The sequence below is a fragment of the Antedon bifida genome, chromosome 3, assembly GCF_963402885.1.
Source record: "Antedon bifida chromosome 3, ecAntBifi1.1, whole genome shotgun sequence".
Taxonomy (NCBI): domain Eukaryota; kingdom Metazoa; phylum Echinodermata; class Crinoidea; order Comatulida; family Antedonidae; genus Antedon; species Antedon bifida.
Genome location: NC_136228.1, coordinates 339,802 through 356,721, shown reverse-complemented (window position 1 = coordinate 356,721; position 16,920 = coordinate 339,802). Strand labels below are relative to the sequence as shown.

The 16,920-nt window shown below is 33.6% G+C and overlaps 3 protein-coding genes across 4 annotated transcripts in view; 1 reads left to right on the top strand and 2 right to left on the bottom strand.

The window, feature by feature from the left end:
• Positions 1-242: 242 nt before the first annotated feature.
• Positions 243-5,266, bottom strand: LOC144838508 (myosin regulatory light chain RLC-A-like). Its single transcript, XM_078693907.1, has 5 exons — positions 5,131-5,266; positions 3,212-3,316; positions 2,725-2,800; positions 2,157-2,337; positions 243-1,515 (listed from the first exon to the last, which is right to left on the bottom strand). Exons 1-5 carry the CDS (start codon positions 5,131-5,133, stop codon positions 1,347-1,349), a joined length of 534 nt encoding a protein of 177 aa, XP_078550033.1. The 5' UTR covers positions 5,134-5,266; the 3' UTR covers positions 243-1,346.
• Positions 5,181-16,920, bottom strand: part of LOC144838507 (pseudouridylate synthase TRUB1-like) — a 27,123-nt gene continuing 15,383 nt past the window's right edge. The window contains exons 8-9 of the transcript XR_013611648.1: positions 12,489-12,622; positions 5,181-5,297 (exon numbers count right to left, since the gene is read on the bottom strand). The gene's annotated coding sequence lies outside the window, so the exon portion shown is untranslated. The remainder of the gene's footprint in view (positions 5,298-12,488; positions 12,623-16,920) is intronic.
• The window catches only part of LOC144838505 (uncharacterized), a 17,096-nt gene continuing 7,026 nt past the window's right edge, over positions 6,851-16,920 (top strand). Inside the window, exons 1-4 of one of the 2 annotated variants that reach the window (XM_078693903.1) lie at positions 6,851-7,151; positions 9,970-10,035; positions 11,247-11,492; positions 14,700-14,837. In XM_078693903.1, coding sequence (XP_078550029.1) covers positions 6,927-7,151; positions 9,970-10,035; positions 11,247-11,492; positions 14,700-14,837 — 675 coding nt within the window. In that variant the 5' untranslated portion in view covers positions 6,851-6,926. The remainder of the gene's footprint in view (positions 7,152-9,969; positions 10,036-11,246; positions 11,493-14,699; positions 14,838-16,920) is intronic. The other variant, XM_078693904.1, reaches the window with a different exon arrangement.

Here is a 16,920-nt window from a genome sequence, read left to right as displayed (position 1 = left end):
GGGATAAGTACACGTTACATTACGCGTACGCGTAATATGTGTCGTCACAGCGCGCTGCCAAATGTAAAGTTCTGTCTACACCATAAAACTTTATGTGACAAAAAATATGATGGGCCCAAATGGACATGATGATGTCATATAACTACCATATTTAAGCATATCACTCACCTGTTTGTGAAACTAGTTTGATAGTATAGACTTTGTATGAAACAAAACGAAAATTACTACACAAAATTCGGATATGTATGAAACCAATAGTGTTTATTGTTGAATATCAAAGCATAGAATAAAGTGAAAATGGCAACGGAGTGTGTCCGTACTTATTGGGAATTGACTGTTAGCTGGGTCGCCTACGTCCTAATCCGCTAATGAAAAATAAACCCAACCAGATATTATAAAGCTATAATAAGATTGATTCTAATAAAATGTCACACAAGTATACACGGCAGTCAATGGTACGTCCATTTCTGAGCAGCAGTTTTACGATGGTGACGTCATACATTACGTAACATACTTCTTTCCCCATTATACATGGATTTTAGGACCAGCCTGCTATAACTAAACGATTACTGTTGTATTAAGGTTATACGCGTGAAGATGAAATTAATTATTAATTAATAGCTACGATTGAATAATAATAAATACATCCAATGCCCTTATTTGGGCAAGGTCAGATATAAGAATTGGTCTAAAAATGAATGGAGAAAGAAATATGTATTTGAATGACGGGAACCATCGTAGACTTACTGCTAGATTCGGCGAAGGTGAGTCTAATCTATAAAACTCAAGTAGACTCTCTTGCACGACGTCTCGGCCAACTTTTAGAATCTCTTTCCAATTAAGAATTCTAAAATAATTTATTGCAAAAAGGGGAATAAAAATGTAAAAATAAACACGTTTTTGTGGTCGTTTGAAAGTGGACGGTATCGCCTCTTACCATGGGATTAAACGGTATTACGGTTAATATACCCGTTTACATTAGTAAAAATAAACCCATTTTCGTTATACGGAAGACGCATTTTAAATAACGTTATAACAAACTTTATGACGTCACCTTTTCGTAAAAATAAAAAAGGTATTGATATGCTTGCTGTTTGGAGTTAAGTTAATACACAAAGAATGTTCCCTTGCTCAGTGACAGTTTATACACTCACATATTTATAGATGTTCTATAACTAGAAGTATAAATGAAATTTACATATTGTTATGTTCTACATAGGGCAATACCAAATTTAGAGGAATTCCGTATTCCACTCCTATCTTTACGATAGTCATAATATCGTTTGTATTGCCATAGTAGAAACATATAGAAGCATATTTGATACATTTGGTGAGTAGGAGGTGATTTACTTAGATGATTTGACGAGTTCTTCATCCTTGGTTCCATGTTTGATGATGCGCACGAATGCGGAATAATCGAGCCAACCATCGTCATCAATTGGAGCACCTTTGTACATTTGATCTACCTCTTCCTGAGTGAACCGTTCTCCACTCTGCATCATTTTAGTGGCAAAGCTGTAAAACAATTGCATATCATATTAATATGTGTGTACTTAATGCGTGGTTCCAACTAGCGACGCAACGTAACGCAACACAGCGATGTATTAACGCAAAGTGCTATATTGCGTGATCACAACTGGGAACAATTGTATATATTAATATTTGTGTACCTAATGCGTGGTTCCCACTAGAGACGCAACACAGCGACGTAACGCAACGTAAGGGATTTGACCAATCACAAGCGATGCACTTTATTCGAACTGTCGCTTGTCATTGGTCAACTCACTTGCGTTGCGTGTACGTCCTTTCGTTGCGTCCTATAGGGACCCAAGCTTAAGCAAATCGCATATTTACACGACAAAAATGGCATTTGTACAAAGGCATCCCAATTGGAAAACCAGGGGGCATAATATACAGTTTCAAAATAATTACTTTTGGGGTTTAACAATGGGAGAATAAATGAGGATTTATTTATTTATATTTTCGCAAATTTATGTAAATCTATATATGAGCACATGAATGTTTTTCCGCTGCGTAGTAAAGTGGGGTGTGTCGGGAAAACGAATGGGGTGTCGTAATGAGGACAACCCATTGACAAAAATGATGATTATCATGATGACGTTTTATTATGACAAATAATTATTTAAATAACTTACTAATCCTCATTTATCTTTCCTTTTGCTTCAAGATCAAATAGTTTAAATGCATTTAATATCGTATCCTCCGCGTCCGTCCCGTTTAGTTTTTCACCAAACAGTGTTAAAAACATAGTGAAGTTGATAGGTCCTGGTGCATCGGCTACCATCACATCCAGCTCATCGCTTTTTGGCTCTTTACCTAAAATTAAAAAAAAAAATAAAATCATAGAACTTATATGCTTTATAGCGACTTCGTATTCTTGTTCCTCAACACAAATGGTTAAGGCCACGACGAGGCCAAGACGTTTCGTCGGGCCTCGTCGTACGACGCTGTCTGAGTTGGCCTTTACAGTGTTGCAAGTCATTTACGCTTTCTAATATTATGTTTTTAAGGGTCTTTCACGTCTGTTCCGGCGAATAAAACGTCAATGTTTCGTTTTCACGACGATCCACGCGGCGGCGGCGCGTGAAAACGAAACATTGCCGTTCGACGATTTGATTCGCCGACGGCGCCTACGGTAACTAGGAGACGCATCGCGTCAACCACTGCTACTATCCAATCATAATACGTTATTCTATTACTCACCCATAGAGGCGAACATATCTTGTAAATCCTCTCTGTCAATGAAACCATCACGGTTCTGGTCGATCAATGTGAAAGCCTAATGATGTTGAAAGATATAAAAATTGTGACATTATGTGATGTATGTAACTTTTACAAGGTAAAAATACAGATAATACGGTAAGGTTTATTGCAAATAGCGTGCGCCATGTATGATGGGAAGGGTTTGAGAGCAAACGTCACGACGCGTACGTACGTGATTTGTTGTTTGTACGACGTACGCGTCGTGACGTTTGCTCCCAAACCCTTCCCATCATGCATTGTGCAATGACATTTCTCGCGACATCAAGCTATTTGCGATAAACCATGATGCAGGCCCTAATGCAACATGCAATAATTAATAAGGTCAAATATACACACAAAAAAGCTACATCTTTGCCGGAACGATTACGAAACACAGTTCTGAATTCCTAAACGTATAGGCTATACAAAAAAATGTTTAAATGATTACCTCTTTGAATTCCTGGATCTGGGCCTGGTCGAACATAGCGAACACATTAGAAGTGGCACGTTGCGCACGCTTCTTGCTAGACTTTCCCTTCTTCTTTGCGCTGGCCTAAAAATATCAAACAAATTATGACATGAGTCACGTGAACCATGAAACATTATCAGACAATTTGATTGGTAAAGCGAACAATTGTCTTGTTGCGTTGATTGGCTGATAGGAAGTTACACAGAGCTTATGAGGTGTTAGAATGTTGGTAAAATATTGACTGTAATTAGTTGATTATTTCTTGATTAAAAATTGAAGACAAAATAATTGGATTTTGTAGCAGCGGCGTCTTGTGTAGAGTTTGAAAATTGTTGAAAATAAAATAAAATCGTTAATTAATATAAAATGAAAAATATATACTCAAATTAATTTGTTTGTTATATAATTGTTTATTTTTAGTAAGTGATTTAGTGGTATCTAAGCAATGGTAAACCGTCATGTTTTATGTGACTATAAATGTTATCTTGATACAGTGATATTATTAATACTGTAGTATTCAATGAATTCATTACAATAACATCTAGGCCTATAGAAAAATGTTGAATGAATCCGTTTATATAGACAGCTCCATGCCTAAATAAATATATATGTTATCACACTGATGTATAATTAAAAGGCTACTGGCTACAACGAATTCAAGGAATGCCTTAGGTATTTGCGGAATGTCACGACATGGATTAGTGCGCACGAGCGGCGGTCCGGCTCGACATCGCAAAGGTCAATCGTATGGGCAACGCACCCTGGTGCGGATTATTTACCGATAACCCAAATATGGCATGTGGAATTAATATAACATTTATCTAATGAATTATGAATGTTATCCTCGCTCGGGTTCTAGTATCCGTATCACTAGCGATATAATGTTTTTCTACGTAACGTTTAATGTTGATTTCGAGCGATTTGAAGCTAGGCCTATTCGAAAGAATCTAGGGCACTGATGACATTCTTCCGAAATTTATAGAACAAGTACGGTACTTAATTCAAGATAAATAGCATACTTAATTTAATTAACACAATTTGAGTTCGGTGATGCTAGTACGACGCCCTCTAAAGGCACAATTCCTAATATGGTCATCCAGGTCTATTAATGATTGTCTGGTTTAAAAATTAAAGGTGATGTCTATCGTCGGACATAAAGCGATATAACAGTAAATAAATAAAATAGCCCTAATACATTTTTTCCTTATTTTGTTACTGGTTTTCAAATTTGTCACTTCGTTTTATATACATGTTGTAGGCCTACATTTTGATCCACACGGTAACTTTCTCTAAATTGTACATACCTATTGCCTGTAGGCTACATAACTAAATTGTCTATTCGAGACACTTGAGTCTAATTTTTGGGAGGGGGTGTCAATGCGGCGGGGTGAGGTATGGGCGAGGGGTGGGGTATGGGCGAGGGGTGAGGTATGGGCGAGGGGTGGTGTCCTGAATTCGGTTGCACTGCTGAAAATATACTTAAATGTTACAACAGTAGGTCGCAGCACTTTTGCCGATGATAGCCGATGATAGCCGATGATAGCCGCTACATTAATATCCATTTCATCCGAAAACAAATCCGTTAAATATCCACATATTTTGTTTGAAAAGTTTGTAATGTAATTCCTTTCAACATGTCGCAACTTTTATTCCAATTCAAATACCTGATATTTCATGGTGAAAATATAAGTAATCTTGCAATTAATTTAACTTTAATTAAAATTAACAAATTAGGTTATAAATTGGTAAACAAAAAATGTACATGCACACAAACAAACATGCCCTACAGAAAGTTACGTTTTAAAATGGTATCGTACGGTAGCTAATGTGTAACACAAATCAATTCAATATATACTAAACAATATGTGTAGGTACTTAAATAATGCATAGTTACTCACCATTTTGATTTCTAAAGGTTGGGACTACTTGACAAGCGTCGATGCACCAAGAAAAGAGACAACTTGTAATAAGCTACAGGATCATCAACACATCTAAAGGATCTCTCTTCATCAAATTGTGACGTCACAGCACATTCCTAGCGTCGTTCATTCTCATATTCGGATACCTTTATTAAAAAACATTATTATATTCAACTTAACTTAAGCATAATGAACAAAAACAAATGAAATATTCCGCAAAGTCATAAACTATTCTTTCGTAGTATATTTGAATATACGTTATTTATTGAGAAATAGGGATATGCATGTTTTTGCTGTCGTTTTACCTATGATACAATGGAATAGTCCGATTTGAGGGTATCTTGGAATTCTGGTACTGCCTTATTTAGGCACACATCATACATACAGATCTTGTAGGCTTTGACAGACATGTATACATTGAAATAGTGTTAGCGATACCAAGGAATGGTAGGCAACAGAAAAGTCTTTAATCAAAAATAAAAACAAAGACAAATTTAGTCAGCCTAGTTACACACGTCACGTGCGATAAGAAGTCGGAAACGCGTGCCATACGCATGCGCAAAACACATCGTTTTGGTCTCCTACTATTTGTAGAGGAAAGAGTTTCACATTTAAAATTAAAAATTGTATTTTATAATTTAAAATGAATGATATAGAGTAACAACAAAATATGATTGCTCAATGTATGAATTGATATTCCAATACCTTAATATCAAATTGCTTCGGCCTGAAGTATCACAAACACAATACTATCGTGTGAAAATTATACCAATTATATAATAGAAAACGTTTAATTTTTCCACTATTCACGGCCTAATTGTTTTAGTCAGAACATTCTCAGCCTCACACTCTAAGCTCATTGCCTGCACGTGTTAACGATTATATTTATTTTCACTTTATACAAAATTAAAATGCTTTTTTCCTCTCTTTTTACTGCCTACAACAAAGTAGGTTCCTCCACCATCATATTTTTTTTTTTTCATTCCAAGGTAGACAACAAAGGCCCGCTGTAGGGTAGCCAAAAGTGAATAACTTTCATGTGACATTAAAATGGCCTATTTTATCTCCTTTTAAATCGACCGAAGGTGTGCAACAATCATTAATAATAATTACAACAATTTAAAATATTTAAACACGTAAAAATAATTCAATTAATTTCCCAGCAGTATAAGCTATTTCGTATTTTATAATTTCCGTATATTTATTTTGTATGTTTAAAATGTCAAATATTTAAGCTGGACCAATACATTTATAATTTATCTATTATGCAATGAAATGATGAGGGTCTATCCTAGTATATGGAGGAATTTAGCTACAACTCACTGCTTACAAAAACATAAAATGTACACCTATCATCTTCCAATAAAGTAAACAAACAGCGCCCTCTATCTACAATATTCTTCACTTCCGGGGAAACAAAAACGTTAGAATAATCCATTTTGAACGGGTAGAATGTACAATTCAGGATACATTATAATTGCATTATTTTGTTTTAACAATTTATTTGAAGACAATAAATAAATGTTTATTTGAAATTGTATTAAATATGAATATAATAACTATAGTAGTTTGCCGCATAATTAAAAAAGTAGAAAAAATTCATATACGCACAGCAACTTTATGCAATAGAATAGCCCAATCAGGGCCGATTTAAATGTCAATTTACATACGGTACCAAACAAACAAAACAGAAGCTGGTTGTTTAAAAAAACTGTTACAGCTGATCGGTTGTATTTTAAATTTTTAGTTTAAGAAGTGTCAAGTATGCAAAAGTCATGAATACTGCAGAAAACATTAAATCATATAGACAAATACTACGTGTAATTACGTTACTTTTGATCCTACAGTTGGAGTGTTGTGAACCAGTGTTTGGACGTATTGTTGACAAGGACGTTTCAATTTCTGGGTACAATGTTCCGTCTTTGATCCTAGCAATGGGCCGAAGTTTCAGTTTTGGCTCCGATTCTAGTTTACTTTTTCAACTAACGTGCCCGACCAAGGTAAGCATGATTAATAATATTATTAAGTCGATTTGCTAGGCTATGTTAAGTATAGTCGACGTAGACGTAGCCTTATCGGCGCTTATCCCAACAAGGTAGCTAGTCGATCTAGTAGAAGAGGCTACACAAACTTCCCAGGTTAATCGCCTGGAAACACAATTGGATACGCCCACCAAGACGTCAGCTTAATTTCTTGAACTTATGATTTGTATAAACATACTCCATGGTATAAACCTAGGGCCTAGACAAATAGTTTTATAACTTGAAAATGAAAGTAAACAAAGCAAATTTATTATTCCCATTATTCAGTGCAAGAATCCTACTAAAAATAATGAATTATTGTTTATTATTTTTCTTGTTATTTAATTGAATTTACTCAGAGACCTTCTACTAAATAATGATCTAATAAATTTAATTGTTGAATAATTGTTTATTCCTGTGCTTTAGGAGATTTATGACTGGCTGTCAAAAAGGTTTTTGAGTGATAATATATTGTGCAGGTACAGGGTTTAAAAAAATCTTTAATGATCGCATTCCGTGTTTCCTTTCTTTGAAAAAAGACTTCCTGTGATAAGACTTCCTTCCACCAGTACTACAGTAAATAACAGTAGCATACATTTGTGTGTGGACTTGATTTCCTGCACATAAATGTTTTAAAACACAGTTGACCTTGCAGTATGAGGTCACCACTACAATTAGGACTAAGGCCCTGTTCAGACCCATGGCGTTAGACCGTTTTAGCGTACGACGCTAAAAGAATGTGTGTCTGAACAGTTGGGGATTAGCGTACAACGGGTTGTACAACGGTTGTAGCGTTGTAGTGGAAAACGGTTGATAGTACCGTTTTAGCGTACGACGCTACTGTAAGTCAACGTTGTATCCAATCAGAACGTTTCCTGTTATGACGCGAAACAAGGTTTGACCTAGGCTGACATCTTGTATCGTCAATGTGTGAGAGATGGATTTCAACAACAAAAAGGCCAGAATAAATAAGGCCTAACTAGGCTACAAATACAACTGTTAAAAAAAACTAGGCTACAAACTACATGTATCAATTGATTACCATTATATTTTCTAACAAATGACATAAATAAATTCACCTTGTATTTAAACATAGTGACTACGACCCCGTCCCCTTTTAGGCCTAGGCCTAGCTAAGAGCCATTCACGCATTTCATTCAAGCTAAAAACTAGCTTGGTGGGACATCAAGTCACTCATTCATATATGAGGCAGACTAGACTGGACAAGTTTAATGCTGAAAACCCCCTAACTCCTAAAAAATTCAGTAAACAAACAAGGGGAGCTGTGTCATTTTTATTAGCAAGTTAAGGGTTTTTTTTAACTGACTGGTCTGGACTAATCACAATCAATTTTTTCCACCCATGTGATTAACACAATCTCCATCTTCATCATTTGGAGGCCTGCTTTATTTTCGTAACACAAGAGCCTGGGGAAAATGTTTTTTTACTACAAAATAAAACAATAGAAATATAAATTTGGCTTTACTATATTTTTCTTAAATAAATGCTGAGGTATGTTTTATTTACGGCAAATGTTGTCATAATTGTAGGGCTGAGATCTAGGCCTATATACAGTGGAAATAATGATGAAAACACGTGGGTAAGAGCACATGAATATGCAACTAGAACCAACCTAAATGACGCACTTCCGTTGTAACGATAATCGTACGCTATGGGTCTGAACACCTCATTTTTTTCTCTGCGGTTTGTAATGTGACCTTGCTAGTAACGTTGTACGCTAAAACGGTCTAACGCCATGGGTCTGAACATAGCCTTAAATATTCAACTGTACTAATTACAGTAATTCAGCTGTCACAGGTGTTGGTACAGTAATTAGGTAATTAAACGTTTGTTCTGCTGCAGCCTTTTTAGTAGTAAAATATTAATAGATATAGCCAATTATTACTAATTAGTCTTAATAATATTCTCAACAAGACATGAGTATCTATAAATTACTGATCATTACATCTACAATACTGTCAATCAATTTGCAACATTGTAGAATATTCGGTATGTCTTGTGTTGTTTTCTTGTTTTAATTAACATTACATTAAAATCCACCAATCAACCAACACTATTGTTTTAATGTTATGTAACTTTAGCCTTCCTTTGTTACTGTAGACATTTATTATAAAGAGACTATAAACTTAAAAAATTATTACTGTATTTTAAATTCTATTTCATACATAGCTTACCTGGATAAACCAAGATAGGCCTTTTACCTCTGAGGGGAGAACAGAATTTGAAAAGTAAACCCCTCCCAAGATAGTGGAGCCATGTGACTTCGCCCATGCATACAGTATCTCACCATTTCTTTTTGAAATGTTGAAACGCCAATATGTTTCGAAAACCGAGAGAACATATTGTACCTTGATCCATTGTGATTGAGACTGTTAGTATAACATCAACAATACAGTACAGTTTTTTTTTCAATTCTGCTGTGATACGTTATTAATATAATATAAGAGTATTTTTCCATACATGTTTGATGCAAAAATGACCGGGGTAATACTGTTAAGTGCTTAGAGGTTCACAACATTAGGCGCTATATAAATCCAGGATATTAATTATTATTATTATTATTATAAAATTTATCTATTTTACTGAAAGTTACTTAAAACTCAATTTGGATAAAAGGGATGTTATATTAAATATCCAGTTTTATGATCTATGCTTTAATATTTAAAAAGCAATTACCGGTAAAACTGGAATGATACAATTAAAGAATTGATTGCATCTGATTTGAATCAATGCATTCATCTGTACAACATTAATGTTAACATTCTCTTTTTGACAGAATGATCATTTTAATGTTTATACTGATGTCTACTTATTAGCATGTAGCTATGGTGACAGGAGGGAGGTAAGTGTTTAACAGTTGATGATTATTACTTTGATGCATTTATGACTGCTTTATGACATGTGATAATATTATGTTATCATTTTTAGTAAGACTATATTGGTGTACTTACTACTTGTTGCTCATGTCTTTATCCTAACCCTTTATAACAAGAATGTTTTAAATTTTATTAAGCATACATTTTGTAAATTGTCTATCTCAATGTTGGATGTGGTTATGTGATTATTATAAAAAATTGAATTTACTTAAATATACAAAACATTAAATTCATGTAGCACAGCCTCCTGGGGCTGTTGTTAGCTATAAATGTTTAAAAACCTAGACGGATCGTTCTAATCCCCCATCATCAGTCAAGAAATCATTCAAATTAGATAGGTACTTATATAAGTACTTACTTACACTAAGTACGATATTATTATTCCATAAATTACTGTTAAAAATAAAATTTAGTTTTCTGTCAATATAAATTTATTATGAGATCAAATTAATTTGCTAAAGGTCAAACAAAATCTACATTTGACAGGTCGTCAGTGTTTCTTCACCTAAGTTGGTTAGTTTACTTAATCAGTCATCAGTTTTTATTACTTTTTGATTATGAAACACAGGTTATTGACATTTAAAATCTTTGTTGAATCACTGACTATATAATGTTATAGCAACACAGTAAACTTGTATCTTACAAAATCTATTAATAGTTACAGCTTAAAAATTATAAAATATGACTAATTTCACCAAAATTATGTCACTAATATTCAGTGTATGATTATTTCGGCCTCTGGTTACGAATGCCTAAATTCATAACTTTATAATTTACTCACCAAGGCCGGAAACGAGAGGTTTGAAACAGACGAGGCAGATATGCTTTAAATATAATTATTAATATAAAATATGACAATTGGGGTGGGTAGTGAAAATTAAAATTTCTCATGCTGGCTATGGCCCTGCTCACCATCATCTTTATTGAGTACAAGGGTTAGGTCAGCTTTAATACTATACGTCTTTACACACCATTGCCTAGAGGGATGGTTTTTTTGTTGTAAAGTATGGCGGCCAATATGCACACAGTCACCATAGAGATATTATAATATGTATATGGTGTCACTCAGTAATACTGTATTGTCAATCAAAATATTTCCCAAACTATTTAGCTTTCATTTTAATGTTATTATAGTAATAATTGAAACTGTTTTATATTTTTGTTATTTGATGAAAAGGTATCACAATGGAACAATGATATGATGGCAGGCATGTGTCACCAACTAGGAGAAGTTGAACCAAACACGCTAGACGGCTTGCCTTGCTTGCATATGAAAGTTCAACAGGATGTGGACGATCCCGGCTCTTTCTACTTGAATCATACGTTTTCTCGGCAACGCAACTTCCTTATCATGACACTGATATGTCCGCCAGTTAAACCGAAACTATCCGGAGTTCTTGTGACTCCGACTACAATCTGTCGGGTAAGGTTTTTTAATATTGATATGTGTTTCAAATCCACATTTCAAATCGGATTAAATTTAATGCGCGGTTAAACTTAACGAAGGTGACATATAAACATTAGTACTGTAGAATAATAATAATTTATACGGTATCTAATTCATCACATGACATTTCATACAAATTGCATAGTAGGAATTAGTATGTACACAGTACTTCATAAATTAATATTTTTTTCAAAACAATTATGTTATTTTCGAGGCATTAATGTTCAGAAAATACATAACATTAATATTTATTATGTAACAGACAAATGATTTAATCTTATAAAGTCTACTGCTATAAGCGACAAAGAGATGAATGGCAGCTGGACAAACAGCCCAGGGGTACGGAATTGATCAATGATCCAATCCACTACAAACTAATTATTACAATACAGAACATGACTGTAATGTGTCGTACCATAACAGTGTATAGAACCACTCACAGGAACACATTTGTGCCTTAAATTCATTTTGTTGGTTTTTACTTTACAACCTGATACTCATAACAATTCTACCATATCAAAGTGTGCTGTACATTAAAATTATAAGATGTAAATAAATACAACTTTGTTAAGCTCTGTCTACACTAAACTTTATATGACAAAAAATGTGATGTGCCCATATATGGACATGATGATGTCATATCACTACCATATTTGGGCACATCACTACCATTTATGGGAACATCACATTTTTTAAACTAGTTTGATAGTGTAGACAGAGCTTTATTACAGTATATAAAGTGGCATAACTTTTGATGTGATTTAAAAGAATCCACTATTAAATTACAGTACGTCATCATAAGTCATCATAAATAACAACATAGTGATTTACGAGCTAAGTACCTCATTATATTTTTTTAATTTCGCAATATTCGGGGAAACTGCAACCTACATCTGTTATTATCAAATGTAAAGTACTGTACATAATTGACGTAGTTTCTATTTATCTATAAGTTTATTAGAGAACACTGACCTGTAAAAGCACTGACCATGTAGCAAGTTCAATGGTATTCAGTTCAATAGTGCTCAGTTCAATAGTACTCAGTTCAATAGTACTCAGTTCAATATCAATGGTATTCAGTTCAAAGTATCCAAAATCATGAAGATCTATGATGACCACAAAATAAAGACAATTTAAAAAAAGCTGTTATGGTCAGTGAATTTGGGGATAAAAAAAAATACCACTAGACTAAAAGGATTAACATAGATAATGCTGTCAAGCCTTTTAATCCGGGTACTGTACCCATAATTTCAATTCAATTTTTATTTTGGAAAAACAACAATACAAATAATAATACAAATAAACAGTTGTAATCGATTACAAACAAGGTTTGAAAAGTACTATACTGTACTAAAGGTCTGTCTACACAATCAAACTAGTTTGACAAAAAAAAAGTGATGTGCTCAAATATGGTAGTGATATGACATCATCATGTCCATGTGGGCACATCACATTTTTTTGTCACATGAAGTTTGATAGTGTAGACAGAGCTTTAGAGATCATTATGTAGTAGTTGGGTCCATTTCCTATACAGTTTTCGAGACATAAACACAAGTGATGTGAGTGGCAACTATTTTCAATCTTAGTTTTCAATTTTAACTAAAATGGATTTATGAATGTACTCATATTAAAGGAGTTATTTCAATGTTTTTACAAAAATACATCAGAGTTAAGGATGCATTGAAATAAATGACTTCACAGTTGATAATTAACTTTCATTGACGCATTTCTTTTATTACAATTTAATACAATAATATTTTCTCTTGCTGCGATGTTTATAATAATCTGTCTCCTTTCAACTACATTCTATTTGAAAGGATTTATGAAACATTAAGCAAAATGAACCTGCAGCTGTTAACAGTAGCATTGAATGAATCAAAGAAAGTCCATATCACATACACCATTGACATATTACAACTTATGTTAATTATATTTCTAAATATTTCTGAACAGTCGATGAAAACTTTAACAATTCTTAAGACAAACCTAAAGACATCGCTATTCGCTGATGTACTCGCACGTTGTTGATGCACAAAGCACCATGAGCTCCACATGGGTAGGGGATGCCGGCGCTATATAAGTTTTTATTTTTTATTTAAATTATTATTATTTTACCTTTAATTTGTAAACCGATTTGTGCCGCTGTTGTAAAAGCATCAATCCAAATAAAGTTATTTATTTACTCTGTTCTTTCATGGTGCATTCAGACTATAACCTGTAATTGAACCATGTGACTTAAAAGTAGGTCGTCTATTATTCAGATCACATGACATTTGTTGAAGACTAGCATTCACATTAGCTTAACAAGTATTAATGATTTTTAAAATAGCAAACATTGCCAGCATTCGGTGATACGTTCTTTTAGCGTTAGTATAGTATCATTCTGCACTATTGACAAATATTATGTACACACTATCTAAAGCTCTGTTTACACTATCAAACTTTATGTGAAAAAATGTGCCCATATATGGAGATGATGATGTCATATCACAACCATATTTCGGCATATCACTACCATATTTGGGCACATCACACTACTTTTGTCAAACTAAATGCTGAGATGACAGTTTGTGCTGTACATTTGAACACATGACCAAATTAAAACCATTCAATTCCCTGAACAGTGCTTGATATCATATAGTTAATAAGATACTGTCTGTGTCTGACCATTGCACACACATATATCCTCTCATTCCTTTAACAATCAACTGAAGGAAATTTAATGAGTCAATCTAAAGTTTCACGTTTATTTATTCACATAACATGAAAATGGTTTACATGTAGATGTACAAGAGTAAAGTGAGGAAATATGATGAATAAATAAATTAGTTTTTGGTATTTTCTAGATTTGTCTATCAAAAAACATTAATCACTAATAATAAAAATAAATGTGTCTGATCGCGAGATCATGGTTCGAAGCTCACTATTGCCGCATTGCTTGTATCCTTAGGCAAGATACTTTACTTAAATTTGCCTCTCTCCACCCAGGTGTATAGATCAAGACACAACTTGGGGCTGATTACTAGCTGCATTATATGCTGCATTATATTATTATATTTTTGATTTAAAAAAATGACCGGGGTAATGTAAAGTGCCTTTGAGCATGGTTATTCATGAAGAGGGTACTATAGAAAAGTGGTAATTATTATATGAAAATGTGTTTTTTTGTTTTACTGTATGTAGTCACGGCTGACCACAATGAACAAGGACAGTCACCTAAGCATGGACGAGATCCCTGAACCAATCATATACAAGATACTGGTAATGATATGGGTCATCCTCATGGTGTGCTGGATTATCAACTGGACTATTTTTAACGAAGTAAGCAACTTTTCAATCAATAATCTTTCTTTTCAGAGTTGGATCTTTTTTACCGAAGTACGGTAGCCACAGTTATCAAGGCCGTAGCCAGGCAGACGAGGTACGCGACTCGTCTGACAATTTTCACTACCCACCGTAATTCTCTAGCGCAGATCATCATATTTTATGTTAATAATTATATTTAAAGCATCTTTGCCTCTTCTGTTTTTAACCGCTCGCTACGGCCTTGGTTATGCGTTAATGAGTTTAAGATTTTAATTTTCTCGTTCTTGAAGCGTTGAGCAACACTCTTTCTTTTCAGAGTTTTAGATTTTTATTTTCTCCTTTGTTTGATCTTGTTGAGTTTTTTGAGGAAGGATAAATAAATTAACATCAACTGTCTTTTTTGAATTAGTGTATACATCACAAGTTGTTAGTCACATATATCACATGTAAATGAAAGGAAATGATGGGAGGGTATTTACACAACTAATGCATTGCATGCACAGGAGTCATGGGATGTTTTTAATGCAATTCAAAAGCCTTACAGGAACTGAGTGTCATACTCTAATATTCCAAGACCTGCTTTATATAGTGAGTTGTTCAGTTACAAAGACAAAAATCCCTCCAAAAAATGTTATTTCATTATTTATTCGGTCTATTTCAATATACTGTACATAAAAAAAAAATTGAAGTTGGGAAGACCAGGGCCAGCCTAAGTGAACTTAATCACTGTAGATGTAGCTGAGCCGGTTGGGGAGCTACGATTGCAAATTCTGAATATTAATTTTAAATGATTCATAAATTTAATATCCATACATTTCGTTTGATATCTTTCAAATTTAATTACCCTTTAAACCACGCTCTTTAACGTTTTAAGTTAAATTTCAGTCTATTATTAGAGTTACATTCATTGTGGTTTAGCTTGCTCTATGTCAAATGCCAAAGAATATGCTGATTAAACATTTCCTGATGGGAACTGCTTGCCTATCAGAGTTAAAGTACTATAGTATAACACCAGATGAAAACTATCAGAATTTCAGAGTTATAAGTTAACTGATATGTATGCACTTGTAAGTCTACGATTCTATGCTTAAGCGGAGATAAGCATAGAAGGGAGTTACTTTAACTGTAACCATTTCTTGGCAGCAGAAACAACTAATTAAATGGCAGTCTCAAAATAACGGTTAAAAACCCCCAATCGATTCGGTGTTAGAACGGCATTTTAGATGCAATGCAAAATAACAGTTATTTGAGTCAACAGACATTGAATCAACTACACTGCAGTAACATTTGAAATGACCGCCAGAACCCATTGCAATTTGGGTAATGCTAACGATTTACATCGACGACCACCTACTGATTTAAACGGTTATATTGGAGCACAAATTTAGCAGGAATGTCGTCGATATAAAAAAAGAATTATATTTTAAATCTATTTAGAAATAAACAATTTATTCAGCACTATGAAGCTGACACAAGCTCATACACTCTTGAATGAATACATGTTTATAAAAATGTCTAGTTAAATTTTAACAGGTAAATACCTTTATTGATTGAGTAATTGCTTTGAAGCTATTTGGTGAAAACCATATTATAAAATTATTAATTTTAGCGTATTATTATTATTTATTGGCATCAATCAATAACTTGACATAAAACATGTACACACTAGCCAGGAGCATGTTCTTGTAATAGCTTATCACACGCATCATGATTATACAGGAGATATTGTGAACAAGTTATAGAATTATGTTTTATTCATAACAGCGGAATAATCTAGATTGTAAAGTGATGGTAGGATAGGCTACAATTAATGCAATTGAGAAAATACTCAACATAAATCATAAGCTATCCAGCTTAACATAAGACCTTGATGATAATATCCAATTTTAGTTTGATGTGTAACTCAGTCTAAGAAATAAATGGTTCATTACAGAGTTTAAAAAGCAAAAAATGATGATGATTTCTTAAATAATATACAAATTAGCCTATTTCTTAAATTTATACTGTATTAGATTTGTTAGCTTTGATGTGAAGTTAAGAAATAAATGGTTCTTAAATAATATAGTTACTGAGTTTAAAAAGCAAAAAATGATAATGA